The sequence below is a fragment of the Pongo abelii genome, chromosome 10 (assembly GCF_028885655.2).
Source record: "Pongo abelii isolate AG06213 chromosome 10, NHGRI_mPonAbe1-v2.0_pri, whole genome shotgun sequence".
Taxonomy (NCBI): domain Eukaryota; kingdom Metazoa; phylum Chordata; class Mammalia; order Primates; family Hominidae; genus Pongo; species Pongo abelii.
The window spans coordinates 2,998,431-3,025,857 of NC_071995.2; the positions used below are offsets into that span (position 1 = coordinate 2,998,431).

At 50.3% G+C, this 27,427-nt stretch overlaps 2 protein-coding genes and 1 pseudogene across 3 annotated transcripts in view; 1 reads left to right on the forward strand and 2 right to left on the reverse strand.

Annotated features, from left to right (window-relative positions):
- Positions 1–2,001: 2,001 nt before the first annotated feature.
- Positions 2,002–2,101, reverse strand: LOC112135942 (U6 spliceosomal RNA; annotated as a pseudogene).
- Positions 2,102–2,561: 460 nt separating this feature from the next.
- On the reverse strand, positions 2,562–7,177 carry LOC134759463 (collagen, type I, alpha 1b-like). The gene is made up of 2 exons (XM_063711968.1): positions 5,934–7,177; positions 2,562–5,635 (listed from the first exon to the last, which is right to left on the reverse strand). The coding sequence occupies exons 1-2, from the start codon at positions 7,175–7,177 to the stop codon at positions 5,554–5,556; spliced, it is 1,326 nt and encodes a 441-aa protein (XP_063568038.1). The 3' UTR covers positions 2,562–5,553.
- TEAD4 (TEA domain transcription factor 4) overlaps positions 6,697–27,427 on the forward strand; it is an 83,358-nt gene continuing 62,627 nt past the window's right edge. The window contains exons 1-2 of one of the 2 annotated variants that reach the window (XM_054526678.2): positions 6,711–6,866; positions 7,342–7,747. In XM_054526678.2, coding sequence (XP_054382653.1) covers positions 7,696–7,747 — 52 coding nt within the window. In that variant the 5' untranslated portion in view covers positions 6,711–6,866; positions 7,342–7,695. Of the gene's footprint in view, positions 6,867–7,341; positions 7,748–27,427 lie in introns of both variants that reach the window. The other variant, XM_063711990.1, reaches the window with a different exon arrangement.

The following is a 27,427-nucleotide window of genomic DNA, read 5'->3' on the forward strand; positions in this document are numbered from 1 at the left end:
GCGCCTATAATCCCAGCTACTTGGGAGGCTGAGGCAGGAGAATCGCTTGAACCCGGGAGGTGGAGGTTGTAGTGAGCCAAGATCGCGCCACTGCACTCCAGCCTGGGCGACAGAGCGAGACTCCGTCTCAAAAAAAAAAAAAAAAAAAAAGAAACAAAACAAAACAAAACAGGAAATGGTCTGTTTTGTCCTTCAAAGCACAAAATGAAGTTCAGCTGATGTCAAGTGAACATTCTCTTAAGGAAAAAAGTAAATAAAAGTAAAGGATGGGCCGGGTGCAGTGGCTCACACCTGTAATCCTAGGACTTTGGAAGGCCAAGGTGGGCAGATCACTTGAGGCCAGGAGTTCAAGACCAGCCTGGCCAACATGGCAAAACCCCATCTCTACTAAAAATAAATAAATAAATAAATAAATAAATAAATAAATAAATAAAGGATGGAGAGGTTAAAAAAGAAAAAGCACCTGAGTTACAGCTGACCAGCAGGAGTCATTGCATAATATTTTCCAAGGTATGGGGAGCAGCTTTGGGGAAATCTCCAAAGCAAGATGTGGCCCAGCACAGTGGCTCACACCAGTAATCCCAACACTTAGGAGGTCCAAGGCAGGAAGATGGCTTGAGGCCAGGAGTTTGAGACCAGCTTGAGCATATAGGGCAATCTTGTCTTTACAAAAAAAATTTTTTTTAATTAGTCAAGTGAAGTGGTGCACACCTGTAGTCTCAGCTACTGGGGAGGCTAAGGTGGGAGAATCACTTGAGCCCAGGGAGCGAAGACTGCAGTGAGCCCTGATTGCACCACTGCACTGCAGCCTGGGCAACAGAGCCAGATACCGTCTCAAAAATTAAAAAAAAAAAAGTAAAATATTTGCCTTTCACCTAAAAGCTAGGAAACAATCTCTCTTTACTCTCTCAGTTTCCTATTAGGCCATTCAGTCCAGCTGTCGGTTCTTTGTTTGTTTGGTGGGAATGGTTTGATTTATTGGGGAAAAAAGTTTCTAGAGTTGTAAACTGGCAGTCAGCAATAGTTGAAACAAATATGTAGGATAATGAGTGGATCGATGAGAAGTCTAGAAGACTTATATGGTGGCATTTACTCAGAATCTATTCATTGAGTTCTTCTAATTCTATATAACCTCTTTGCTACCACCACCAGCTTTATTAAGGTATAATTAACAAATAAAAATTGTATATATTTATGGTGTACAATGTGCTTTTTTTTTTTTTTTTGAGACGAAGTCTCGCTCTGTCGCCCAGGCTGGAGTGCAGTGGCACGATCTCGGCTCACTCCGCCTCCTGGGTTCCATGGTTGGCCAGGCTAATCTCGAACTCCTGACCTCAGATGATCTGCCCACCTTGGCCTCCCAAAGCACTAGGATTACAGGCTTGAGCCATCGTGCCCAGCTGCATTTTTTTTTTTTTGAGACGGAGCCTTGCTCTGTCGCCAGGGCTGGAGTGCAGTGGTGTGATCTCGGCTTACTGCAACCTCTGCCTCCCAGGTTCAAGTGATTCTCCTGCCTCAGCCTCCCAAGTACCTGGGAATACAAGTGCGTGCCACCACGCCCAGCTAATTTTTGTATTTTTAGTAGAGACGGGGATTCACCATGTTGGCCAGGATGGTCTTGATCTCTTACCTCGTTATCCGCCTGCCTCAGCCTCCCAAAGTGCTAGGATTATAGGCGTGTGCCACCACGCCCAGCCTTTTTTTTTTTTTTTTTGAGATGGAGTCCCTCTGTCGCCCAGCTGGAGTTCAGTGGCGCAATCTCGGCTCACTGCAAGCTCCACCTCCAGGGTTTACGCCATTTTCCTGCCTCAGCCTCCCGAGTACCTGGGACTACAGGCACCTGCCACCACGCCTGGGTAATTTTTTGTATTTTTAGTAAAGACGGGGTTTCACCGTGTTAGCCAGGATGGTCTCGATCTCCTGACCTTGTGATCCGCCTGCCTTGACCTCCCAAAGTGCTGGGATTACAGGCGTGAGCCACAGCGCCAGGACTTTTTTTTTTTTTTAATGGAAGACTTCACGAATTTGTGAGCTCAGGGGCCATGCTAATCTTCTCTGTATCAGTATCCAATTTTAGTATATGTGCTGCCCAGGCAAGCACCACAATGTGATATTTTCATATGTGTAAAGGGTTTTGTTTTTTAAAGATGTGGAGAAATTAGGGAAGGGTTAGATATATAGTTCTAGTCACATTTGTCCCTGAATATAAACTACAAGTTTGTTATAGAAAATAAAGAATAGGGCTGGGTGCGGTGGTGCATGCCTGTAATCCCAGCTACTGGGGAGGCTGAGACAGGAGAATTGCTTGAACCTGGGAGACGGAGGTTGCAGTGAGCCAATATTGTGCCATTGCACTCCAGCCTGGGCAACAAAAGCAAAATTCTGTCTTAAAAAAAAAAAAAAAAGAAAAGAATAAAAACAAGAAACTAGATCCCCTTAATTTGCAAACTTTCAGAGATAATCCCTTTAAAATACTTTTTCTACTTTTTTCAAAAACAGGGTCATCCGATATATAGTTTTTATTTATTTATTTATTTTATTTTATTTTTTTGAGACAGAGTTTCGCTCTTGTTGCCCAGGCTAGAGTGCAATGGTGCAATCTCTGCTCACCACAACCTCTGCCTCCCATGTTCAAGCCATTCTCCTGCCTCAGCCTCCTGGGTAGCTGGGATTACAGGCATGCGCCACCACGCCTGGCTAGTTTTCTATTTTTTAGGAGAGACGGGGTTTCTCCACGTTGGTCAGACTGGTCTTGAACTCTCAACCTCAGGTGATCCGCCCACCTCAGCCTCCCAAAGTGCTGGGATTACAGGTGTGAGCCACCGCGCCCGGCTATTTATTTTTTGAGATGGAGTTTCACTCTTGCTGCCCAGGCTGGAGTGCAACGGTGCGATTTAGGCTCACTGCAACCTCCACCTCCTGTGTTCAAGTGATTCTCCTGCCTCAGCCTCCCAAGTTGCTGGGACTAAAGGCACATGCCATCATGCCTGGCTAATTTTTTGTATTTTTAGTAGAGATGGGGTTTCACCATGTTGGCAAGGCTGGTCTCAAACTCCTGACCTCAGGTGATCCGCCTGTCTCAGCCTCCCAAAGTGCTGGAATTACAGGTGTGAGCCACCATGCCCAGCCCCTATATATAATTTTTAGAATCTGCTTTTCCACTTATATCATGAATGTGTCTGGTTTATTTTATTTATTTTTTCTGAGACAACGTCTTGCTCTGTTGCCCAGGCTGGAGTACAGTGGCGCAGTCATGACTCACTGCAGCCTCGACCTCCCAAGCTCAAACAAGCCTCCCACTTCAGCCTCCCAAGTAGCTAGGACTATAGGCGAGTGCTACCATGCCCAGCTAATTTTTTTTTTTTTTTTTTTTTGGTAGAGGTAAGGTCTCATTATATTGCTTAGGCTGGTCTCAAACTCCTGGGCTCAAGAGATCCTCCAACCTCGGCCTCCCAAAGTACTGGGATTATTGATGTGAGCCACTGTGCCCAATTAATGTGATTTTTAACTTCGACTTTGGAATATAGCCAACACAAATACCCCTACATGAAACCACCCGGCCCTGCCCACACCCTTACTCTACTCCTCCTGCATGGTCCATCATCAAGCTTGAGTGAGGATCCATTTGTAGGATCCAGACAGCTGAAATATTTCCACCAAAAGACTCATTCCTGAGGGTCGGTGAATTAGGGTCCTGTCCCTTAAGAAATGTAAACATCCCTGCGAAGGGCTGATATGTGGGTAAAATCACCTTGCCTTTAACTCTTCAGAATTTGTAGATCTGTTAACTTTCCTTTACCTAGACGTTCCTCAACAGCTCCAAGCCTGAGGTCCCCAAAGCTCCAGAGTTCTCCAGGAGACTGTAAGGGTATGGGCCAGAAAGTCAAGATCCTGAAGATACACCTTCCCAGCTTGGATCACTGATGGTCTTGGATAGTTAAGACTTGGAGGGAATAAAGATCTCCAAGTTCGTTCTCAGCAGTCTACGCTGAACATGACACTAGGATTGCTTTCCTGTTTCCACTCTGGACTCTGTCCTGCCTTCCTCTCCATCCCCTGAACCTGGCTGGATTCCCCTCTGACCTCACCCCACTCCCCTTTTGCTTGAATTCCTTTTTTTTTTTTTTTTGAGACGGAGTTTCATTCTTTTTGCCCAGGCTGCAGTGCAATGTCGTGATCTCAGTTCACTGCAACCTCCACCTCCGGGGTTCAAGTGATTCTCCTGCCTCAGCCTCCCGAGTAGCTGAGATTACAGGCATGCGCCACCATGCCCAGCTAATATTGTATTTTTAGTAGAGACGGGGTTTCTCCATGTTGGTCAGGCTGGTCTTGAACTCCTGACCTTGTGATCCATCCACCTCAGCCTCCCAAAGTGCTGGGATTACAGGCATGAGCCACCTCGCCCAGCCCTGAATTCTTATCTCACTTACTGACACCAACCATTGTTCAGCTGTTAAAGGTTAGCGATTTTTGTTTTCTCTCTCACTACACAGCCAAATGATCTGAACCGTTTCCTAGCTCCTTCCCCTCCTCCTCAACCTCAGGACCACTGCTTGAGTTTTAGGGCACCCCGAGTCTCCAGTCCAACTCGGTCACTGCTGCTTATGTCGCACTTGTGTCTTTTTTGATGCCCGAATCTTCAGCATGGCACGCAATGACCTTCAAAGTCTGGTATCCACTTCCTTAAATCTTATTATCCACAACTCTATTCTCCAGCCACACCAATTTACAAACCTTCGCTAAACACACCAGCAGACAGGCTGCCTCACCTTTGTAGGTGCTGTTCCACGTGTCTTAAATGGGGTTTCCAGTCTCAGTTTGGCAAACCCTCATTCATTCTCAAGAGCTAGATCAAATGCACTGTAATTGGATTTCACTGTTCCTTCCCTTGGGTTCCCATTGAGCGTTGCATAATTGTCTGTCTTCTCACCTAGACTGGAACTACTTGAGGAAAGGGACCTACCCCTTCCCTTAGTGCAGTGTCAAAGTCAACAAACACTCAAATGATTGCTGAATTAATATAATTATTATTAATTACTTTGAGACAGGGTCTCGATCTGTCATCCAGGCTGGCGTGCAGTGGTGCATTCACGGCTCACTGCAGCCTCAACTTTCTGGGCTCAAACTATCCTCCCACCTCAGCCTCCTGAGTAGCTGGGACTACAGGTGCAGGCCACCATGATGCCCAGGATGGTCTTGAACTCCTGGGCTCAAGCAATCCACCTGCCTCGGCCTCCCATATTGCTAAGATGACAGGCGTGAGCCACCGCGCCCCCCATGATTGCTGAATTAAATAGTTGGTGCTTAGTGTGTACTTCAGGTGGTGCTGATATGCTGCCTTGTATTTTGGTCTTTTCATGTGCATGAGGTGGGACCAGGCCTTGATATGATTCATTATTTAACAAGAATACCACAATTCATCTATTCAAATGACGGCTGCGTCTTCAACGCCTTCACCTTGCAGGACTGGATGCTTAGCTCAGTGATGCCGTCATTGCTTGAAACACTTTTGGAATACCTCTCTTGGAAACAACTCTGTCATCGATAGGACTTTCAATATCTTCCACGGTAGCAATTGTTTTTCATGTATGCAGCATTTATCATGTACTTCCCCATCCCAGGCACCAGGCTGGTTCTGTGTGAAAGATAAGATAAATCAGACACTACTCTGTCTTCAAGGAAGTTTCTGTTTGGCAAGGGAGATAAGATCTAGACAACCACCCAACACAAGGCTAAGTGATAATGCCCCAGAAAAGGCTGGATTTGATTTTTGGAAAAAGCCAAAAGTCCTTTGGTTTCAGTCTCCTGGCCAGCACACTGCTTTAAGCCCGTTTGTCCTAAACGTCTCCAAACAAGGAGCCCAGCGTGTTTCCAGCACCCCCTGCCCCAACAAGAGACTCCTGGGCATGTGTGTCTGAAGTCCAGACTCTCACCGATGGCAGTATACACCGAGGCCTCCCCAGCTAAACTCTGAGCTCTTTGAGGGCAGGTGCTGAGGGCTGATCCTGATCTTCACAGTATCTGGACTCATCGTGCATATTAGATGAATATTCATTGAGTCACTGAGCCCACAAGGCGTCTCATGGCATGCCACAGGGACTTCACACCGAGTGCCCTTTCTCCCATGCGGTTTACTCGTAGTGGCGGTTTTACAGATGCCCAAGGGGAAGGAGAGAAAAACGGAAAGAGCTAAAGCCGGGGAGGGCAAGCGAGGGGGCAGTGGCAGCGGATCTGGGAATGGAGCCCGCGAGTTCCTGCTTCCTGGTTCCCCGGAGCAAGTGTCCTTTGGTGGGAGCCGCAGGGAAGGGAGCAGCCCTTCCTGCGCGCCGGGCGCCCGCCCCTTCCCCGGCCTCCCAGGGACTCGTGCGGAGGGACGCCGGGTGGCGGGGCGGGAGTCTGGGCCCCGTCCACACCCCTGCCCCCGGGACAGCCCCACCCCGGCGAAGAGGAAGGCTCTCGGCTCCTGGGAAAGGGAGTCGGGACCCCGCCAGGAGGGGAGGGCGCGGGGCGCGCCACGAGCAGGCAAAGAGTCGGAGCGGAGAGATCGAAGGGCGAGTGGGCGTGGGGGCCGCAGCCGAGGCCCGGGTGGAGGGGTCCCCGCCGTCCCTCGGCCCCCTCCCCCGCCGCCCGCCCCGGCCCGGCCCCGCCCCGCCCCGGCGGCCCGGCCCCTCGCCCGCCCGCGCGCGGCGCAGTCTCCTCCCCGAGGTGCCGGTGGCCCGGCCGCCACTCCCTCCGGCTCCCTCCCTCCCGCCGCGGCGCGCATCTCATTCCAGCCCTCATTCCGCGCATTCCAGCGTCCTCCTCGCACACTCGAGGCCAGGGGGCGGGAGGGCCGCAGCTCCAGCGCCGCCGCCGCGTCCCGCCAGGTGAGAGGCGTCCGCGCCCGCCGCACCCGCCGCACCCGCCGGCGCCCTCCCGGGCCGCGCGCCCCACGCCGCCGCAGCAGACCGCTCGCGCCGCGTGCTCGGCTTCTCTTTTCTTTCCGCCGCCCGCGTTCCCGCCTTGGACCTCTGCGCTCCGGCGCGCTCCGTCCCGACCTCTGGCTTCCCTCCGCGCTCCGGCGCTGCTCGCTGCCCCTCTCCCGCTTCCCTCCTGTCCGCCCCGCGCTCCCCTCCTCGCTCCCGGTTGACTCACTCCTCCAGGAATAGGGATCCCCGTGTTTTCCCGTCAGTCCCATTCTGGGAAAACTCCTCCCTCCGCGCGCTCCGCTCCGCTCCGCTGGGCGCACCGGGGCCGGTCGGCGCGGGGTGGGCTTGGCCCCGCGGCCCCGCCTTCACTGCGCCGCCCGTCGGCCCCGGCCGGAGCCCGGCTCTGCGCGCTGACGCCCTGTCGTCCCCGCAGAGCGATCGCCGCGGCCGGAAGAGTTGGCGCTCGGGGCAGACTCCTTGGAACTGGCTTAGCGCACCCATCCCACCTTCCCGCACCCTGGGACTGGTAAGGCTGGGGAGCGGGGACTTGGTAGGACTTTGCTGGAGAGCAGGATTCTGCGCGGTGCGTGCGGAGCTCCCTCCCGGGACGAGACTGGGAAGAGCGAGGCACGTGGAGGCGGCGCGACTGAGGCTGGTGGAGGCGAAGCGGCTCCAGGGGCGGGTAAGGGGGGTGGACACTCGGGACTTTGGGGAAAAGGGAGGCCGGTGTGGAAAGGACCGGAGAGGCAGAACCGAGAGCATCGGCAACAGAAGAGACCCAGCACCCATGCCTCTTTTCTGCTGGGCCCTTTTCGAGCCTGGAAGGGAGAGACCTGGAGGTAAGCGGACTGCCTGTTTTAAGTGCAAAGGCGATGCGAAAGTGGGGGAACCCCTGCAAAAGGTCCTACACCTCAGGGCTTGGGAAGCTGCTGTGTTCCCTGATGCGGACGAGTGGCTCGATCCAGGGAGCAGAACTTTCAAACCCCAAAGTGAACATTTCCCCCGTTGTGCTCAGGCACTTGAGGCCCCGCGGACTGACTGCGTCTGTGCTGAGTCTGTGTGACACCTGACTGCGAGTCTCCCTCGCTGTGAGTCTCTGTGTGGGTGATATCTGTTCACGTGTGACTCACCTTGGCTTCCAGTGGGCGTATTTGTTTGTGTTGAACGTGAGTGACAGAGTGTGTGTACATGTCTGCGTGAGAAGGGGCTCTCTGAAAGTGAGTATCTCTGAGTAGGTGTGTGATGCCACGTCTCTTAAATATGTGTTTCTCTTCGAGGATGTTGGTTCTGGCTAGGACTGTTCTTACTCCCTACGTAGCCGTGGGCAAGAGTCAGTGTCTCTGGTTGCCTGAGTGCAGGGATGGTTTGACTGGTTTTGGAGTGTGTGGCCTCCAGGCTCCGTTTCCCCTGGACCGGGCAGAGATGGAAGGAAGCTGTCTCCACCTGCCTCTTGGAGCCAGGAGGCTGACTTTCTCAGGGCGAGGGTCTTGTGCTTGCCTGGAATAGGTCAACAAACTGGTAGGAGGCTGAAGGAAGTTGAGATCTTTGCCTTTGGGGGATGGGATGGGCGAGTGACATTTGAGAAGGTTTGTCGGGGTGGATCCCCCGGAAAAGGAGACAGTTTTCAATCTGGAGACTTGTGTAAATAGTGCTTTTAAGTTAGCCCCAAGGACAAACAGATAGGGAGGTATACCAGCCTGAACTACTTTCTCCTGGTTTAACTCTCCTTGGAGCTGACCAGGTAACCCAGTAGAAGAATCCTTCATTCTTTCCAACTTGCTAGACACTCAGCACTTCCTTTGAGAAGAGGAATGAGTAGCTTGTTGCATGAGGACTTCAACGTGGATATCATGTGTAGGGCTTCTTGGAAGGAAGGAGCCAGAAACTGTCTCGGGGGTTGGGGGTTCTTGTCCTTGTTCCTCCATCCATCCTGAGGATGTGGATGTTCTTGTGGGAAACACCTCACCCTCTCACCTCTTGGGCCTGGTGTGCGACTGGTCTAAAAGCAGCACTGATGGAATGGAAAGGGCACAGGTTTGGTGTCAGGCAGACCAGGGTACAAATCCTGAGTCTCTCACTACCTTTAAGGTTCTCAGGCTGTTTCCTGGTGGGTAATATGAAGGGAGCTTTTCTGTCCAGAAAGTTTCTTGTGAAAAGTCGATGTTTGCAGAGCCCCCACCCAGTAGCACAGTGCCTGGCACATCCCATGGACTCCATAGGATAGCTGTTGTATCCAGTGTTTCCTAAGCTTATTTCAGTAAGAACCTCTTTTTCCTAGGGATTAGTGTTTTTTGAATTAGTGTTTCTCTGAGCACCGTTTGAGAAACCTTGCCCTGTCTATCATGTTTATTTAGCAAACATGAATCGAGCATTTACTATGAGCCAGGCCCTACACTGTGTTCTGCGTCCTTAGGAATCCAGGGTCCTAGTGGTCCAGGTTAGGAGGAAGGGGGACAGACAGGGCTTTGTCACCAGATAACAGAGTCCCAGCTTCTATTTTCTGATTCCAGTTTTGCCTTGGCCCCAGGATGAGCTTGCTGAACATTATTAGATACCCTAATGTCAGCATCTAAGTCTCCCATTTTATTTTATTTTAGTTTATTTTCATTTTATTTTATTTTATTTATTTTTGAGACGGAGTCTTGCTCTGTCGCCTAGGCTGGAGTACAGTGGCATGATCTTGGCTCACTGCAACCTCCGCCTCTTGGGTTCAAGCGATTCTCCTGCCTCAGCCTCCTGGCCGGCTAGTTTCATATATATATATATATTTTTTTTTTGAGATGGAGTTTCGCTCTTGTTGCCTAGGTTGGAGTGCAATGGTGCGATCTTGGCTCACCACAGCCTCCACCTCCCGGGTTCAAGCGATTCTTCTGCCTCAGCCTCCCAAGTAGCTAGGATTATAGGCATGCACCACCACGCCCGGTTTATTTTGTATTTTTAGTAGAGACGGAGTTTCTCCATGTTGGTCAGGCTGGTCTCCAACTCCCAACCTCAGGTGATCTGCCCGCCTCGGCCTCCTAAAGTGCTGAGATTATAGGCATGAGCCACCGCTCCCAGCCGTTTTTTGTATTTTTAGTAGAGGCGGGATTTCGCCATGTTTGCCATGCTGGTCTTGAACTCCTGACCTCAGGTGATCCGCTTCGGCCTCCCAAAGTGCTGGGATTACAGGCGTGAGCCACTGCACCTGGCGTAAGTCTCCCATTTTAAAGATGGGGAAACTGATGCCCCTAGAGGGACAGTAACTTGCTTAATGCCGCAACCCTGGTGAGTGGCAGAACGGGGATTAGAACCTATGCTCTCCCCTTGGCGTTCTGTCTCCTGCCCTGTGGATTGCAGTGCTTGTACACCCCCTACTCCCTCAGCCGCCTTCATCCAACAGGCGCGGAAGCTGGAGCAGACTGACTTGGGCCATGCCTTGTGGCTCAGATAACGTTGGTAGGAGGTAGAAATACTCTGCTCCATCCTGGCAGAAAGCACATAGCTGTTCTGGGGAAGGAGCCATCTCACTGTAGAATCTGTGGAGTCTGGAAGGGGCCCTCGGGTCTTTAAAACACACCCTCCTCTCCCCTTGATGAACCGCCAGGTGAAGGTTCTCCCTATCTTTTTAGATCTCCTGGGTTGCAAATGTCACAACCTCCTTTGGTTTCCACTCTGGAGTCTTGCCCCGGTGACTGTCACAAAGCAATGCCTGTTGCCAAACCTGTAGCTCCTCCTCCTCCTTCCCAGTGGAAGTAGAGGACGTTGGTCCCCAGCTTTGGACCTTGCCTTTCCTGCAGTTGAGGTCAGTCCAGTGGCAGTTGGAAATTCAGGGCTTGTGAGGGTGGCTTTACCTTGCCTGTCTTCCTTTGCCCCCATGACGCTTTGTTGGCAGGGGTTGGACGACAGCTCCCTTTAAAGCTCTGAAATTGGAGCTGAACAGCTGCTCTCCAGTAAAGGGGGGTGAGGGGGCTGTCAGCAGCCAGGGGGGCCCAGGTGGAGGTGGGGGCAGGGCTTTGTCACCGGGGAGCACACAGTCTTCCAGCTCCTATCTTCTAATTCCAGTTTTGCCTGGACCCCTTCTGAGATGACAGTTCTTCCCTTGCTTTTGGTTTTTCTCGCTACTATCTGGGAGATTCTAATCACACCTGTGTGATCAGGCCCTGGGGCCTTTAGCTGGTAGGGACTGGATATTTGGGAAAATTTCCACTAGAACTCAGGTCTCCAAGTTCTATGCCCACGTCCTCCTGCATTTAATACAGGGGGGCTCCTGGAAGGGCCAGAGGATGGGCCAGGCTCCCTGTAGCGGGGGCCGGCTCCTTGGCTTGGCGTGGGCAGGCGGGCCCCCATGGGTGGGGACTCTGCTTCCTTTGACCCAAACTTCATGGGAACAATAGACTTCAGAGGAGTCACCAGGGGCAGGAAATGGGAGCTGTGCTGAGGCAGGGGTGACCCTCCTGGGGGATGGGATTGCATATCCGGTAGAGGGTTGGGGGCAGTGCAGAGGGCGCTGGGGAGGGGCTGATGACACATAGGGTGGGCCTCTGGGGTGGGGCCCTCCTCCAAAGGGGGCCGTTGACTCAGTGTGAAGCTAGAGCTCAGTGCCAGTTCTGTGCTGAGCTTTTGGCTCTTACTAGCACAGGTCTCGTGTTTGCCAGCCTCTGCTCGTGCCACGCTCGCCCCTGCCAGGACTTGGTCTTCCCCTTCCCCTCAAGCCCCTGAGATGTCTTTGTGAATCATCCTGGCTGGGATAAAAGGCTGATGTTGTTGCTCCCTGGCTGGTCTCCACCTTGGGGCAATTGTGGCTGGAATGGCGATGGTGGGTTGTGGGCAAAGCTCTGGACAGGGAGTCCACAGGCTGGAGTCGCTGGACAACATAAGGGATTTCTTTTTTTTTTTTTTGAGACGGAGTTCTGCTTTTGTTGCCCAGGCTGGAGTGCAGTGCTGCAATCTTGGCACACCACAACCTCTGCCTCCTGGATTCAAGTGATTCTCCTGCCTCAGCCTCCTGAGTGGCTGGGATTACAGGTACCTGCCACCACACCTGGCTAATTTTTTTTTTTTTTTTTTTTTTGTATTTTTAATAGGGACAGGGTATTTCCATGTTGGCTAGGCTGGTCTCGAACTCCCAGCCTCGGGTGATCCACCTGCCTCGGCCTCCCAAAGTGCTGGGATTACAGGCGTGAGCCACCGCGCCTGGCCATGAGGGATTTCTTTAGCCACAGGCAGAGCGAGACAGTGGGTGGAACGTTCTGGAGGCGGAGGACTCTTATCTTGCCTCCATCTTTGTAAGGGTCGACCAGACTTTGTGAGAAGGCCACAGCTTGCCCTGAGAGAATTGTGAGTCAGACCACACGAGCTGCTTTTCCTGAGTTCAGGTTGCCGGATTCTCACAGATAGGCTTTGGGGTCCCAAGAGAAGGTGTAGGAGTGACCCGAGAACCACTGCCAGGACCTGGAAGGAGGGTAGGTGTAGGACAGACAACACATGCTGTCTTGATTTGTTTCTTCAAGGGAGGAAGATGGGGACCCTGGAAATAGCAGACTCCTGGAATTGATTCCTTGCGCAATTCTCGGTTAGATTTTGTTTTTAATGATTTTTTATTTTTTGAGACAGAGTCTCACTTTGTCACCCAGGCTGGAGTTCAGTGGTGCAATCATGGCTCACTCCTTGAACTCCTGGGCTCAAGCAGTCCTCATTGCCTTAACCTGGGTAGCTGGGACTACAGGTATGCGCCACCACACCTGGCTAATTCGTCAAGTTTTTTTGTGGAGGTAGGGTCTCGCTTTGTTGACCAGGCAGACCTCAAACTCCTGGGCTCAAGCAATCCTCCTGCCTTGGCCTCCCAAAGTGCTGGAATTGCAGATGTGAGCCATCGTGCCCCACCAATTTAAAATTTTCTAGTAGACACCTTAAAAAAAAAAAAGGGAAGTTAATGTTGGTATTTTCTTAAACCCTAGTATTATCAAAAATAATTTCAGTGTAATAATTTTTTTTTTTTTTTTTTTTTGAGACGGAGTCTTGCTCTGTCACCCAGGCTGGAGTGCGGTGGGGCGATCTCTGCTCACTGCAAGCTCCGCCTCCCGGGTTCACTCCATTCTCCTGCCTCAGCCTCCTGAGTAGCTGGGACTACAGGCGCCCACCACCACGCCTGGCTAATTTTTTGTATTTTTTAGTAGAGACGGGGTTTCACCATGTTAGACAGGATGGTCTCGATCTCTTGACCTTGTGATCCACCCACTTCGGCCTCCCAAAGTGCTGGGATTACAGGCTTGAGCCACCGCGCCCGGCCATAAATTTTTTAAAATTATCATTATTATTATTATTATCGTAGACAGTGCCTTGCTCTGTCACCCAGGATGGAGGGCAGTGATGCAGTCATGGCTTATGCAGCCTTGACCTCCCAGGATCAAGCAGTCCTCCCACCTCAGCCTCCTCAGTAGCTGGGACTGCAGGTGTACACGGTTGCACTCAACCTAGGTTAGATTTTTGAACAAACAATATGTGGAGAGTGTGAAAATGAAGTTGAGATACCTAGTAGCCAACATGGGTTCACTCTACCAAGTCTTGGAGAAAACAACTCTAATTTGAGTGGAGGAATGTTCAGTAAGGCTTTTCAGTCTAATGATCTTCTTGGTACAAGAGAAAGCAGTGTGGTCTGGCTGATACAGCAGGGAGATGGATGTGTGACTGCTTGACCCACTACGCTGGACGCTGACTCCTGACTCCTGAGCTTGTGTTACTGTGAGGAGGTCCCTGTGATGTGCCGCAGGGCTATCTTTGGCTTAGTCCTCTGTGTTTTCCATAGATACGAGCCTCTCCCAGGAGCCTGTGTGGCCTGTGTCTTCTGTTTCTCATTTCTTTTTCTTTTTTTTTTTTGAGATAGGTCTCGCTCTGTCACCAGGCTGGAGTGCAGTGGTGTGATCTTGGCTCACTGCAGCCTCTGTCTCCTGGGTTCAAGCAATTCTTATGCCTCAGCCTCCCGAGTAGCTGGGATTACAAGCACACGCCACCATGCCCAGCTAATTTTTTTTATTTTTAGTAGAAACAGGGTTTCACCATATTGGTCAGACTGGTTTCGAACTCCTGACCTTGTGATCTGCCCGCCTTGGCCTCCCAAAGTGCTGGTATTACAGGTGTGAACCACCAGGCCCGGCCTATTTCTTTTTTTTGAGACGGAGTCTCACCCTATTGCCCAGGCCAGAGTACAATGGTGCGATCTCGGCTCGCTGCAACCTCCGCCTCCTGGGTTCAAGTGATTCTCCTGCCTCAGCTTCCTGAGTAGCTGGGATTACAGGCACCTGCCACCACGCCTGGCTAATTTTTGTATTTTTAGTAGAAATGGGGTTTCACCATGCTGGCCAGGCTGGTCTCGAACTCCCGACCTCAGGCAATCCACCTGCCTTGGCCTCCCAAAGTGCTGGGATTACAGGAGTGAACCACCGCACCTGGCCCTGTTTCTCATTTCTGTGGGCGTTGAGGGTAGCAAACATTGGCTGATAGAACCAGGGTTCAAAATCATCTCAATTGACTGGAATGCTGCCATTAAGTAGAAAGATGAAGTTTAAAAATATTTATCTCGTAAAATTAATACATGTACATTGTAGAAACCCTGAAAAATAAAGAAAGGCATAAAGGAAAAAAATGATACATAATACTGTAATTCGGGAGGGCTGGTATTTAGGTGAATGTCCTTCCAAATTTGTGTTCGTGCAAATCTATATATTTTAACAGAATTGCGATTATCCCATTTTTTTCCTACTGAATGCTATCTAATGGGTGATAGTGCATGTCATAAAAAATATTTAAAACCATAATTTTAAGGATCCGAGTAACATTTCATTCTGTGACTATACTATATTTAACTATGCCCTACTGACTTTAAAAAATTGTTTTTAGTTTTTAGCTTTTAAAAATTACTTGACATTGAGCAATGTTGAACATATACTTATCTCAAGAAGAAATGTAATAGGTCTAAGTGTAACATCCTGCATTTAAGTTCAAAACATCAATTATGTAAGTCTAGAATAGAGTGGGACTTACTATTAATTCATGTTGAGGGAAAAGGCTTGGGGTTTTTGGCTGAAGAAGGAAGGAAGAGGGAAATGAACATTTCAATGCCTGTTAGGTGCTAGACCATTATTCTAGACATTTCTGCCTTCATCGTCTCATTTCTTCCTCTTAGCCCTGTGAGAAAGGTTTGGTTTGTTTTTGTTTTGTTTTTTAACCTCTACTTTACAGAGGGGACACTGTAGAAGTTATACTGCAGTTGGAGTTTGTACCCAGGTCAATCTGACTCTTAAACTGCCCCATTAAACCATAAGCCTGTGTGGGTCAGTGCTGTGGTAAGGTTTGTGTCACAGGAAACCCTAACCCACTAAGCTCTGTGACCCTTCGGCCACATTGGAAGCCACATCTGGTTTTGGAAAGTTTATATATCCTGAGCTGTTAAGTATTGAGCTCGCCATTTTTGTGGGTCTTCCCCTACCCCCCACCAGTGATCTGATCTCAAACGTGTGGGTCTTTCTTTCTTTCTTTCTTTCTTTCTTTCTTTTTTTTTTTTTATTTTGAGACGGAGTTTCACTCTTGTTGCCCAGGCTGGAGTGCAATGGCGCGATCTTGACTCACCACAACCTCCGCCTTCCGGGTTCAAGCGATTCTCCTGCCACAGCCTCCTGAGTAGCTGGAATTACAGGCATTCGCCACCATGCCTGGCTAATGTTGTATTTTTAGTAAAGATAGGGTTTCGCCATGTTGGCCAGGCTGGTCTCGAACTCCCGACCTCAGGTGATCTGCCTGCCTCAGCCTCCCAGAGTGCTGGGATTACAGGTGTGAGCGACCGTGCCCGGCCTTTTTTTTTTTTTTTTTTTTTGAGTCGGGGTCTTAACTCTGTCACCCAGGCTAGAGTGCAGTGTTGGAATCACAGTTCACTGTGGCCTCAACCTCCCGAGCCCAAGTGATCCTCCCAGCTCAGCTTTCTCAGCTGCTCAGGTCTCAGTAGCTGTGACCACACATGACGCCATGCCCGCCTAACGGTTTTTTTGTTTTAATTTTTATTTTTTATAGAGACAGGATCTTGCTCTGTTTCCCAGGCTGGTGTTTTTTTGTTTTGTTTTGTTTTAATAGATAGAATCTTTCTCTGTTGCCCAGGCTGGAGTACAGTGGTATGATCATAGCTCGCTGTAGCCTCAAACTCCTGCACTCAGGTGGTCCTCCTGCCTCAGTCTCCCAAGTAGCTGGGATGACAGGTATGTGCCACCATGCCCTGCCAATTTTTAAAACTTTTTGTAGAGACAAGGTCTTGCTATCTTTGTGTTGCCCAGGCTGGTCTTAAACTCCTCGCCTCAAGTGATCCTCCAGCTTCAGCCTCCCAAAGTGCTGGGATTACAGGGATGAGGCACTGTGCCGGGCCTGCGAGGGTCTTAACGGAGGCTGGATGAGGACTTAGAACCTGCCCAGCATCTGGGTGCTGTCATTTCTCATTCTAGAAGGTAGGCACCCTTTGTAGCAGTAGCAGATGAGGTCCATCTGACCTGAAGTCTATTACTTCATTATGTAGAACCACATAAAACTAGTGGGCCCTCTGTGTCTGTGGGTTCCACATGGATTCGACCAACCCTGGATCGACAGTGTTCAGGGGAAAAAATTCCACAGAGTTCCAAAAAGCAAAACTTGAATTTGCTGCTCACTGAATGCTGCACTGAATCCATGCAAATGAAGTGACGTGCATGCGTTGTGTTAGGTACGATAAGTTCCCTAGAAATGATTTAAAGCACATGAGAGGATGTGCGTAAGTTATATGCAAACACTGTACCGTTTTATATGAGGGACTCGAGCATCCTCGGGTTTCAGTATCCTTAGAGGCCTTGGAACCGATCCCCCACAGATACCAAAGGACTACTGTACATAGAGTTTCATTATGTAGAACTCGTTAGGGATGCTTTGGAGGCGTCTCTGCCCTGCATGGGAAAGTGGACTAGGTCACCTCCAGGGCCACTGCTTCCTCGAAGATTTTGTGATCCTGGGCCTCAGTTTCTCCACATATCAGCATGTGGGGGTGCCACTAGATGAAACACTTCGGGATTCCTGCTACAGGGAGGTAGAGCGAAGCTGCACCTGGAGCTGGAGGCAAGGCTTGGGACGAGGGTGCAGTGTCTGAGCAGTCAGAGGAAGCAGAATGGGGAGATGAGGGAATTACTGTGTGGCTGCCATCGTCTTTGTCCAAGTGAGCACGAGCACAAGCATGGTGTTAGGAACAGGCAGAATCTGGGTCCTGCCCTGAGGCTGGAGGGTGGGGAAGATGACCCCTGACAACCCCAGAGAGTAGTGGCTATCAGTGCAGACTCCAGAGTGGTGCTGTCCAATAGAAATATAATGTAAGCCTAGGAGCTACATTTAAAAAGTAAAAATAGCTGGGTGCAGTGGCTTTTGCCTATGGTCCCAGTTACTCAGGAGGCTGAGGCGGGAGAATTGCTTGAGCCCAGGGGTTTGAGACCAGCCTGGGCAACATAGCGAGAACCCTGCCTCTAAAAAAAGAAAGGAAAACTTAACTGGTAAAATGCATTGTAATAATATATTATTTAACCTATGTCTACAATATTATCCTTTTAACATGTAATCAATAGTAAACAGTATCAATGAGATCGTTTACCTTTTTTTCACACAAAGCATTAGAACTGTAGTGTGTACTGTACACTTAACAACACATCTCAGTTTGGACTAACCACGTTTCTTATGTTCAGTAACCACGTGGGGCGAGTGGCCATGGTTGGCACAGTGTGGCTTTCCAGCCAGCCTGCCTGGGTTTGAATCTCTGTTCTGCCACTTAACACCTGGGTGGGATAATAAGGTTAACAGAACCAACCTCATATGGTGTATGTGAAGACTAAATGAGTTAATATCTGTAAAGTGCTTAGTTCTTTCCCCGGCACATAATAACCACTGTGTAAGTGTTTGTCAAATAAATGACCTATAAATGGTTCTTAAAAACTGTCAAAGCTGGAATTTGTAAGAGGCAGGGGGTCGATGATGTGTGTGGAAAAACCCAATCGTAGAGTGGCCCTGTGGAGTTACTGATAGTCTACGCCTGTACTGTGGTAGTTCTCCATAATGAAATGGACTTCAGATCCGAAGATCCTAATCTACTCTTTGCTGTAAAGAGCGCCTGCCTTCTGGAAGTGAGAAATGACAGCATCCTGATGACGAGACAGGTTCCCATCCCTCAGCAGGTGCATCCCAAGCATCTGTCTGCCTGGGGCTTGAACTGTGCCGGGTGGCATGCAGGAAGCAAAAGCATCCTCGGAAATGCTCCATCATAAATTGCATGACCTCATGTTGGAATGAGAGGTGGGGTCACTTCCAGCACTTGGAGGTTGAAGCAATAGTTGCTGCTTATGCAAGAGAAGAAGTAAGCTGTACCAGTGCCTCCCATACCTCCTCAGGGCACTGCCAGCCCAGCACAGCCAGCTCTCCTCTCGGCATCAGCTCCCTCCGATTGCACCTGCCCTCACCCAGTCCACAGAAGCCACAGCACCCACGGTGTGCCCGGCACTGTGCTAGGTGCAGCGAGAGTATGGAATGGAACCCCTGGTTCCTGTCCTCACGGAACTTGCAGGGAAATGGACTGTGAAGCTAGCAGTAACATGCTGCAAGACGAAAGAACGTGCACAAGCAGGGTCTGTGGCAGTGCCTGGTAAAGAATGATTGATTCTGTCCCAAGAGGAGGAGGTAGTTGAGCTGGCTTTGAGAATGGGTGGGGTTCTGACAAGCGTGTATATGTCTCTGTGAATTTGTGTGAGAGAGAGGGAAGCAGACAGAGAGAGGAAGAGAGATGGAGAACTATCCTTGGGAAGACAGAGAAAATGTAGTGATTTGAGGGCTATTGTCGTGAAGTGATGAGAGGAGGGGAGATAAGTGGGTTTTGTTTTTATTTTTATTTTATTTTATTTATTTTTTTTGACAGAGTCTTGCTCGGTCGCCCAGGCTGGAGTGCTGTGGCGCTATCTCGGCTCACTGCAAGCTCCGCCTCCCGGGTTCACGCCATTCTCCCGCCTCAGCCTCCGGAGTAGCTGGGACCACGGGCGCCCGCCACCACGCCTGTCTAATTTTTTGTATTTTTAGTAGAGACGGGGTTTCACTGTGTTAGCCAGGATTGTCTTGATCTCCTGACCTCATGATCCGCCCGCCTCAGCCTCCCAAAGTGCTGGGATTACAGGCGTGAGCCACCGTGCCCGGCTGCAGGTTTTATTTTTATATGTTTTTTTTTTTTTTGAGGTGAAGTTTCACTCTGTCACCCAGGCTGGAGTACAGTGGCGTGATCACAGCTCACTGCACCTCCACCTCCCGGGTTCAAGTGATTCTTCTGCCTCAGCCTCCCGAATAGTTGAGATTACAGGCACATGTCATGATGCCCGGCTATTTTTTTGCATTTTCAGCAGGGACGGGGTTTTGCCATGTCGGCCAGGCTGGTCTTGAACTCTTGACCTCAAGTGATCCCCTGGCTTCAGCCTCTCAAAGTGCTGGGATTACAGGCGTGAGCCACAGAGTCTCACTCTGCCACCCAAGCTGGAGTGTGGTGGTGTGATCACAGCTCCCTTCATCCTTGACCTCCTCAAGCAATCCTCCTGCCTCAGCCTCCTGAGTAGCTGGGACCATAGGCATGTGCCACCACACCTGGCTAATTTTTAAAACATTATTTCTAGAGATAGGATCTCACTGTGTTGCCCAGGCTGGTCTCAAACTCCTGGGCTCAAGCCATCCTCCCGCCTCGGACCCTCAAAGTGCTTGGATTATGAGTGTGAGCCACCATACCCGGCCAAGTGGGTTTTATGAACAGGGTGGGTTTGAGCTAGGCCCTCTGGGCAGGATAAGAAGGTCGTATTTTACGTTTATTTAGAATCAGGCAGCATCTCTCTCTTTGTTTTTTTTTTTTTTTTTTTGAGACGGAGTTTCGCTTTTGTTGCCCAGGCTGGAGTGCAATGGTGCAATCTCAGCTCACTGCAACCTCCGCCTCCTGGGTTCAATTCTCCTGCCTCAGCCTCCCAAGTAGCTGGGATTACAGGCATGCGCCACCACACTTAGCTAATTTTTTGTATTTTTAGTAGAGACAGGGTTTCTCCATGTTGGTCAGGTTGGTCTTGAACTCCTGACCTCAGGTGATCTGCCCGCCTCGGCCTCCCAAAGTGCTGGGATTACAGGCGTGAGCCACTGCACCTGTAGAATAACATGTCATTCTATAAAATAGAGTAAATCTTTCCCTAAATTTATTTTTAACATACATACAGCAAAATACACTGTTTTTGGTAAATAGTAGATGTTGACAAATGCACAGAATGTGTTTTCATCGCCACCATCAAGACACAAGACTGTTCCATCCCCCAAACGATTCCATCATGCAGTGGCCCCTTGGAGATCGTCCCTCCCCCTTCCCCTCTTGCCATCCCCTGGCCACACTGATCTGTTCATTCCTGTAATTTTGCCTTTCAAGAATGTCTCACAAATGGAATCATGCAGTTACATAGCTCTCTGGGTCTTTGCTTCTTTCACTCAGCAAGGTCATAGCTCACTGCAGCCTTGACCACCCAGGCTCAAGTGTCCCTCCCACCTCAGCCTCCTGAGTAGTGGGGACCACAGGCACACGCCACCACACCCGGCTAATTTTTGTACTTTTTGTAGAGATGAGGTTTTGCCATTTTGCCTAGGCTGGTCTTGAACTCCTGGCTGAAGCAATCCACCCGCCTCGGCCTCCCACAGTTGTGGGTGTGTGCCACCATGCCCAGCTGTTGTTCTGAGAGTTCTTTAATATTCCAGATACAGGTTCTTTTTCAGGACAGTCAGATATGTGATTTACAGATGTTTGGAGAAAATTAATTTATGGAGAAAATCTTCACAGGATGATGGGAGTGAGGAACTCTGAAAGTGAGGTAAGAGTTTGGTGTCCTGAGATGTGGCCTTTCTCACAGTGCAAGATGGGACCAGGAATGAGGAGTGGGGTACACCTAGAGAATGACATGAAAAAGAAGAGTCATGGGGCCTTCCAAGAAGCTCTGTTCCTGGTGTAGAGCATGGTTCAGAATGAGAGGCACAGGTGGGAATTTTGGTTTGCCGGGCATCCTTCCTGCCTGGCGGGCTGCACCTGGTCTGCTGCTAATGGCCTGCTGGGTCAGGCCGGGCTGGCCCCATCCAGAAAAACAAATGTTCGTGTCCAGCCTGCATTTTAGCCACTTCCATGGCCTTGTTTCCAAACCGGATGACCATGCCTTCTGGAATGGGAGGCGCGGTAACTGGCAGGCCTGCAGGAGTGAGGTGCTGGGTGTGTGGCTGGTGCAAGACGGAATCAGTGGGGGTGAGTTTTCTGGGTCAGGGTGGGTCTTCTGGGATGGTAATCTCAGCCTAGGGTCTGAGTGAAGGCTTCCAGCTATTTTTTTTTCTTTTTTCTTTTTTCTGAGACGGAGTCTCACTCTGTCGCCCAGATCGGAGTGTAGTGTCACGATCTTGGCTCACTGCAGCCTCTGCCTCCCAGGTTTTCAAGGTGCCTTAGCCTCCTGAGTAGCTGAGAAGCTGGTGGCTTGAGCCACCACACCTGGCTAATTTTTGTATTTTTAGTAGAGATGGGGGTCTCGCCATGTTGGCCAGGTTGGTCTTGAACTCTTGACCTCAGGTGATCCACCTGCCTCGGCCTCCCAAAGTGCTGGGATTACAGGCATGAGCCACCATTCCTGGCTAGCTTTGAGCTATTAACAGAATGTCTGAAACATCATAATCTTCCTTCCTATCCCTGACCAGGCAGGGTGGCTCTGGGACAGATGACTTCTATGAAAAATGATCAAGGCCAGAATGGATGCCACCTCCCACCTCTTGTCCAAGCTCATTCTAACCCCGCCTGCTCCTATGTCCTCAGAGCCGTGGCCCAGTCCAGATGCTCGAGTCTTCATTCTTCCCCCTGGGGGTGCAGATGCTTTTCCGGAGATGCTTAGGCGTAGGGCTGGAGAGTAGGGCAGAGCTGAAGAGTCCTACTTTCCTGGAGCTCCTAGTGCCCCACTGCCTCCAGGACGTCCTGTGGGTCCCTGAGGCTCTGGGTCCTGGAAGACATTCCCTGGCGTGGAGACTCCCTCTTCTGCCTGGCTCCTCCTTCTCCCAGGGCAGGGCGTGCACGGAGGCCCCACCCCGGGTGCCCGTGCTGCTTGGACACCTGGTTTGGGCTGACCCTCGGGTTCTGACAGGGTGGGACCCTCCTGCCTGTCTTTGAGACAGCAGCTGATTGAGGGCACACCCACCCCCGAGGCTGAGGAAACAAGTGTGCTGGCTTTGACGGGATTCCAGGGCAAGTGCTTCTGTTAGTCACTCCGGGGCTGAATCTATTAATATTTTCAGATCGCATTTTCCTAGGACACGCCTAGTTAAAGTGAAGCCAGCTGGTTTTGTTCAGTACTTTTGCCTCCGAAGTACTGTATTTTCATAACTTTTGCTTTATTTTACTTTTTAAATTTTGTATTTATTTATTTTTTAGTATCCCTGTCATGGCAACTTTTGCTTTATTCTAGAACCCTGAAGAAAGGCCCCGAGGAGAAAAAGTCTCTCAACCTTTTAAAAAAAAAAAAAAAGACTATAATTTTGAGTAGTTTGGGGTTTATAGAAAACTTGAGCAGAAAGTACAGAGTTCCCATAGATACATTCTTGCGCCACCCCCAGTCAGTTTCTCCTGGTCTTAACATCTTGCATTTGTTGCAGTTGATGTACGTTTGTTGCAATTAATGAGCCGATATCGGCACATTATTATTATTATTATTATTATTATTATCATCAGAGACGGAGTCTCACTCTTGTTGCCCAGGCTGGGGTGCAATGGCGCGATCTCGGCTCATGGCAACCTCCGCCTCCCGGATTCAAGCAATTTTCCTGCCCCAGCCTCTCAAGTAGCTGGGATTACAGGCATGCGCCACCACACCCAGCTAATTTTGTATTTTTAGTAGAGACAGGGTTTCCCCATGTTGGTCAGGCTGGTCTCGAACTCCTGACATCAGGTGATCTGATCCACCCGCCTCGGCCTCCCAAAGTGCTGGGATTACAGGCGTGAGCCACCGCGCCCGGCCAGCACATTATTAGAGTCCATAGTTCACATTAGGGTTCCCTCCTGGTGTTGTCCACTCCGGGTTTTGGGACATGGGTAATAAATAATGTGTACCCACCATTACAGTGTCATGCAGAATAGCGTCACTGTTCCCCAAATCCTCCAGGTTCCGTTTATTCATCCCTGCTTGCCACTGCTGGCAGCCATTGATCTTTTGACTGTCTCTGTAGTTTTGCCTTTTCTAGAATGTCATATGGTTGGAATCATAGACTCTGTGGCTTTTTCAGATTGGCTTCTCTAACTTAGTAATACGCATTTGAGTTTCGTCCATGTCTTTTCATGGCTTTTTTTTTTTTTTTTTTTTTTCGAGACAAAGTCTCGCTCTGTCACCCAGGCTGGAGTGCCGTGGCATGATCTCAGCTCACTGCAACTTCTGCCTCCTGGGTTCAAGTGATTCTCCTGCCTCAGCCTCCCGAGTAGCTGGGATTACAGGCACGTGCCACCACGCCCGGCTAATTTTTATATTTTTAGTAGACACACCGTTTTGTGTTTCACCAAGACACCAGGCTGGTCTTGAATTCCTGACCTCAGATGATCTGCCCACCTCGGCCTCCCAAAGTGCTGGGATTACAGGCGTGAACCTCCACGCCTGGGCAGCTCATTTCTTTTTTTTTTTTTTTTGCTGAATAGTATTACACTCCCCCAACCTTTTGTTTTTGCAAATGGAGGCCCTGAGGCCCAGAGAGGGGAAGTGACTGGCTCAAGAGGCACCACGAATCCGTGGCAAAGCTGCGCTTGGAGGCTAATTTGCCTTCCTCTGGGTACCTGTTTCGAGGGGCCTCTGGGCTGGGCACTGTTCTGGAACTAAACCTGTTTCATCACAGCTTTGTCCAGAGGCTGAGGGGAGGCCGGGGGCAAGGGCTCTGTTCACCACTTGCCTTGACCCATTTCCTGCATGTGTTGGGTGGGGCCTGCAGACACCCACGCCCCTGATGCGGAAGGGGTTGGGGGTGGGGTTCCCAGCTTCCACCTCCCTGAGAGCTGAGGAGATGGGATGCTGGGTCCAGGCAAGTACTCACCACCCCACTGCCGCACGGGCCTGGGGGCTGGGTGGGAAGAGACTGCTTGGGTTGGGCCTGGGCTGGGTCCTGCAGCATTTAGGAATCTTATCTCCCTCCGTTGCTCTCTGAGCTGCCCCTCCCACTGGAGACTCCTCCCAGCTGGCCTGCATCCCAGGCCATCTCCACTTACTTAATTTACCTCCCCTCTTGCTAGCCTGCAGGCCTCCTGCTCCTTCCTCTCCGTCCAGCCCTCCATGATCCCTCGTGATGACTACAGGGCAATGACCTTGAATCACGTGCGAGGAGCCCCTTTTTGGGCCAGGCTCTGTGCTCCTGTCTCATGGACATGATGGAATTCAATCCTCACAGCTGTTATTTGGGGAGATTGAGATTGCATTGGTGCCTCTTCAGTGGTTGGGAGGACACTGAGGATTAGAGTAGCTTGCTCAGGACTCCCAGGTCCTTGTGAGGCTGGGCCAGGATCTGAGCTCAGGGGTCTGAGTCCAGATCCCAAACGCTAAATCTCTGCCCCGTGGCGCCTCTCTCTCTCTTTCTTTCTCCTCTTCCTGCTCTCTCTCCCTTTCTCCCTTCCCTTCTTTTTCCTCTCTCTTTTGACCAGGCGTTGCTGAAGGGGTCCAGCTCTCTGACTTTTGTTACAACATCTCCTTAGCCTGGGAAGGATTGTGGGGCCTCCCCTCTTCTCACCTGCTCCCCGTTCCCGTCCTATCCTGAAGCCAGATGTGATGAAGGCCTCACACCAAAGGATAGCCGGGAAGGTGCTGCCGTGCATTGCCTTGCAGGGGCTTTACTTGCTTTTCTCAGTCCTCAGTGGCTCTGCAGGCAGGAATGCTCATCCCCATTTGACAGGTGATGAAACAGAAGCTTTGGGGAAGTTCAATAAGTTGCTGAACAGCTGTGCAACGTAGCTGGTGAGAGGCAGGTTTCACTCAGGTCATAGGACTCTGAGGCATCTTTAACGTGTCCAGGACTTCATGTGGCCTTTCCCCGAGAACTTGTTGCATTTCAGGAGAGGAAGGGGCACTGCTCAGCAAGACAAAGGGACTCCAGTGGTGGGAGCTCAGGCCCCGGGACACCTAGGTTTTCTTGGTCTTGTTTTCTGAGAAGGGCCCTTTTCTGGCCGCTGGCAGGCCCTGGCCCTTCCGAAATCACAGTGGGATCTGTTTGTTTCCAACTGAGTACACAGCCTGGCCCAGCCCAGCCCAACCCAATCCATTTCTCTGCTGGGTTCTTTCCTTCTCCACCAATCCCTTTCCTTCCATCCCTCGGGACTCACCTGCCTGTGACCTGGGGCCTCTCCTGTCCTTCTCGTTTCTTTTCCAGCTATAACCAGGCCCTTTCCTTTGCTCCTGTATTTCGGGCCCAGGTCCCCTGCAGTCCCTCTTTTCCTTCTCTGCCCTCTTCTTTTTGTCTTCTATCTCCTGGTGTGCTTTAAACAATTTTTTTGGAGAAATATATGTAACATAAAATTTGCCATTTGAACTCTAAGTGTGCAGTTCAGTGGCATTAAGGACATTCACAATTGTGCTGCAGTCTCCTGCTTCCATCTCCAGAACTTTTTCATCTTCCGAAACTGAAATGCTGTACCCATTAAACAGTAACTGCCTGTTTTTTTTTGTCTTTTTGTTTTTGTTTTTGTTTTTTTTTGAGAGGGAGTCTCACTTTATCGTCCAGGCTGGAGTGCAGTGGTGCGATCTTGGCTTGCTGCCTCCAGGGTTCAAGTGATTCTTGCGCCTCAGCCTCCTAAGTAGCTGGGACTATAGGCCTGCGCCACCACCCCCGGCTAATTTTTGTATTTTTAGTAGAGACAGGTTTCACCATGTTGGCCAGGCTGGTCTCGAGCTCCTGACCTCAGGTGATCCACGTGCCTCGGCCTCCCAGGGTGCTGGGATTACAGGTGTGAACAACTGCGCCTGAAAATGATTGTTAATGTTATGAGTGAAACTCCCCATTCCCCCATCCCCAGCCCCCGATAGTCTCTCTTCGGCTGTCTCTATGAATTTGCATATTCTCGGTACTGCATGGAAGTGAAATCACATGAGATTTGTCCTTTCATGACTGGCTTGTTTCACTTAGTGCAATGTCCTTAAGGTTCATCCATGTTGTAGCCTATGTCAGAATTTCGTTCCTTTTTTTAAATTTGTTTTGGAGATGGAGTCTCACTCTGTCGCCCAGGCTGGAGTGCAGTAGTGTGATCTCAGCTCACTGCAACCTCCGCCTCCCCGGTTCAGCAATTCTTGTGCCTCAACCTCCCAAGTAGCTGGGATTACAGGTGCCTGCCACCATGCCCGGCTAATTTTTGTATTTTTAGTAGAGGCAGGGTTTCACCTTGTTGGCCAGGCTGGTCTCGAGCTCCTGACTTCTGGTGATCTGCCTGCCTCAGCCTCCCAAAGTGCTGGGATTACAGCCGTGAGCCACCGCGCCCAGTCTCATTCCTTTTTAAGGCTGAATCATCCTCCATTACCTGGATGCACCACATTTTGTTTATCCATTCCTCTATTGATGGACATTTGGGCTGCTGCCCCTTTTGACTATCCTGGTGCCTTTTGACATTCTTTGCTTAGGAACAGTAGACAGCACTTCCGCACCATGCTTGGGGCCACTTGAAGCAGCAAAACCACCTGCAAAAGCGCAGAAGTCATAGCACTAAATAGACCCAGAACAAGATACTTGCAGGAGAGCTGACCCAGGTAGACAAAGCGCGGCGTTGCCGACCTCAGCTGGGTGCGTGCACGTCAGGCAGTGAGAATGTGTGGCTGCTCAGCGCACGCACGTGTCCACAAATCACTGTGAAAATACTGGGAGTAGTGATTTGGGGGTTAGAAATTTTAGCAAGTTGGCAAACTTGCAAATACAAAATCTGTGACTATTCGGTGATTAATGAGGATTGACTGTACTTGCATCTTCATAGATGACTCTCCCTCCTTCCCTCCTGAGATGACAGCATTAACCCATTCAGGAAGGCCCAATCATATCTTAAAGGCTCTATCTCCCAACATTCTTGTGTTGGGGATTAAGTTTTTAACCCACGAACTTTGAGGGGCACATTCATACCAGAGCAGCGCCCAATGCCTGTCATATAGTACATGCCCAGTGAACAGTGAGTAAATGAAGGGCACAAGGACTGAAGTACTCGTGCTGAGTTGTTAGGCATGAGAATCAGCAGGGAGAGATCTTTCTGGCAGGGGAGCCTGTTCCTCTCCTCCCTAGGAACAAGCCCTCTCCTGTGCTCATTGAGAGGCATCCAGCGACAGTCATGGAGGTTGGAATTGTGTGGCAGAAAAGTGCAGGCCTAAGATGTAGTTCTAGTCCCAGTTTTAACAGGTTTTGTGGTCTTTGGCAAGTCACTTCCCCTCTCAGGGCCTTAGTCTCTTCACTTATACTTTGGAGAGCAG